Genomic DNA, 2,809 nt, shown 5'->3' on the forward strand with positions numbered 1-2,809 from the left:
GTCTACTATGCTTTGTCCTAACTACATGTACCTGATGAGGTGGCAAGATTGGCAAGAAGCTGTTTGTACTTTTACCACAATAGTTCTTGTGTAGGAATGGTTGGAATGGGAAGATCTAATACATTGAATCAGAGAGTTATACTTGCTTTTAGAGGTTTGGAGCTTTCCTTCCAGTTCAGAATACTGGTAAAATCTACTAACATAATTCTGTCAGGTCACATATTGTATATCCACCAACCTGAAATAATGTGTCCAAAGGGATCTCTAATGCAACATACCCCTATATGATATAGTCCCCTGGAAAATTATTTTCCCTTTTTGGCAAAATTCAATTTTCACCAAGTGTAGTTAGTTTGCTGGAGACTGCTATACCTGGAGGTTGCTGAACCAGAGATCTCTCAAACACACTGGTTTTTAAAGTGGCAGATCTATGTTACCTGGCAAATAGATGTTAATGGAGGTTAGAGCAAAGAGAGAGAGAGACAGACAGAGGCCCCATACAGCAGCATGCACCTACACCTGGGCTCCAGGTGGACACGATAATACAGCCATGCAAACATGCTATTGCATAGACACAGAGACTGGAGGGGGGCGCCGGCTCAGTGGGGGTTCCCCTCCTTGCTGCACGCTGCCAGCAGGTCCTGGTTTAACACCTCGATCATCGTTCGGAACGTCGGGAACGTGTCCCCGACCTTGGGGAGGTGCGTCCACTGGGGGGACAGCCTGGGAACACACAAGGTCATTGGAAGGTCATTACAGCATCAGTGTGTCAGAAATGAAAGAAAAGCTCATGAATTGAAACTACGACTAGAAAGGGATGCACAAGATCCTCATGGTGGATGATACTAGTACATGTAGCCCTACAGTTGTAGAGAGATGGGTTACCTTTTTAGATTCATCCAGTCTTTAACTTCATTTGCAAAGGATTCTGGGCTGCCTATCAGCATGGCTTCCATGTCCACCATCTGACAAAAGAGAACAAACCCTTTATGGTTTCAAACAGCCTAATAAACAAAGAAATAAATGGAAACTTCCTCAGCAGTACCAAGAAAAGCTTTCTTGGTTTTTTCCAAGTCCGAAGTCCGACCAACGTACCAAATATCTGATGATCATCAGCAAATCCATTCATAGCTAGAGTTATGCTGCCCAGTGTATGTGGAAACACAGCCAAATCCAACTTACAGAGGTAAAGAACTGAAACTAAAGCTGTAGTTGGTACTGACCTTCCCTGGGGGAATTTTCCCTGTGACCTCCTTCCCAAGAGCCATCAGCATCCCCATGGCAACTGTGTACGCTACAACACTGATTATACAACATGGCGAGTCAGTCTCAAATTACACTGCATCAAGGCAGGATACAAGTCTTGTAGGAATTCAAAAGTACCAGGGTAATGCAAGGATTTTTCAAGATTTTTTTTTTTTATTCAAGGAATCGTTTATCAAAAATGCAAACTAATGTTCTACACCAATCTGATGAAACCATTCCTACACAGACTGTTTACTGTACCTGGAGCCTCGTGAGAGGGGCAGCAGGTTGTAGAAGTAGTAGACCAGATACAGGATGGTGTTGACAAGAGTGTCGACGTCCTGAAACACAAGACAACTGTCAGTACAGACAAACTGTGATCCACCAAATGGGGAGGCCTGCGACACTGTGGGTTGGGTTCTACAACATGCGTAGGATATGCTTCTCAAACCAACAAGGTGGCAAGGTGGTGATGATTAGGGTTCTTTGCTTAGTATATAAAGGTTCTGGGTTCAAATTCCTTGCAGGCCCCAAAGTTGTGCCCTTTGGAAAGGCACTTCACACCTTTTTCCTGACTCCAGTACTACTAGGTGAACATGAGTACATGAGCTTTGGTTAGGTGTATCCTCTTGGATGGGACGTAGAGCCAGAGGTCCCATATTTGTCATACCTTGAAGTGCTTGAACACATCAAAGACCCCACCGCACTTATTGAGGAGTAGTGGTAGCTCTAAAATTTTTGTCCGTTAGCAAAGCTCTTTATGGAGTAACGAGGGAGCAGGAATCTAGGTGATCCCAGGGTGGCATTGCTAGACTGAAGCGCAAGTGATAGTGTATCACCTCATCACACTGGTGCTCACCCAAAACACCTTCACAACATAAAACACCCCTAACTGGCTATGGTACAATCTGTGGATTAGTATCTACTGAACACCTGTTTACTTCCACCCGGGGCCAGTCCACTTCCCTCCGGGGGTGTCCAACCCTACATTAGACATGTTAGAACAGACAATATGAATGTGTCAAATCATGCATCCTAACTTTTCTTCTCCTAACTTCTGCAAAATCTTTATCTTGCAACATCTGAGAACCAAAAAAACACATTGGTGTAGCCTTACATGTACATGTATCTTACAAGCTACATATAACAACTAAATTCTTCATACATGATAAATTTGATTTTTTTTTTCTAATGTAGTGGGATTTGGACCATCCTTTAATACATTTAATTGTCAGTTTGTAGTCAAGAGTGGTTTGATCTCATTTGTAAACTTACACAGAAAGTGTATGAATAATCTTTTGTAAAAGAAGGATTCTATTGTTAACTATAGATGTTTCCCATCCTCACCATTCCGTTTCCTCCCTTCTTCACTTCATCTGTGATGCGGTTCCAGATCCACTCCATCTCGGAGTGGTACTGACTGGTGCGGGTTTTTGTTGTGGCTGTGTCCATGGAGAAGAGAATATTTCCTTCCCTGTGAGGCATAAAAATCATTATTAGCCAGGATTTCTGCTGATTATAAGAATAAAGGTGAAAACATTTGATTCAACACAAGAAAACAGCA

General features: G+C 42.8%; 1 protein-coding gene across 1 annotated transcript in view; it reads right to left on the minus strand.

Moving 5' to 3' along the window:
• Positions 1 to 589: 589 nt before the first annotated feature.
• The window catches only part of LOC109483824 (tetratricopeptide repeat protein 13-like), an 18,265-nt gene continuing 16,045 nt past the window's right edge, over positions 590 to 2,809 (minus strand). The window contains 6 exon segments of the mRNA XM_019786973.1: positions 590 to 723; positions 886 to 965; positions 1,224 to 1,302; positions 1,507 to 1,586; positions 2,179 to 2,229; positions 2,593 to 2,719. Of these exon segments, the coding sequence (XP_019642532.1) occupies positions 600 to 723; positions 886 to 965; positions 1,224 to 1,302; positions 1,507 to 1,586; positions 2,179 to 2,229; positions 2,593 to 2,719 (541 nt within the window). The 3' untranslated portion in view covers positions 590 to 599.

Source organism: Branchiostoma belcheri, unplaced genomic scaffold (genome assembly GCF_001625305.1).
Source record: "Branchiostoma belcheri isolate BF01 breed outbred unplaced genomic scaffold, Haploidv18h27 scaffold66, whole genome shotgun sequence".
Classification (NCBI taxonomy): domain Eukaryota; kingdom Metazoa; phylum Chordata; class Leptocardii; order Amphioxiformes; family Branchiostomatidae; genus Branchiostoma; species Branchiostoma belcheri.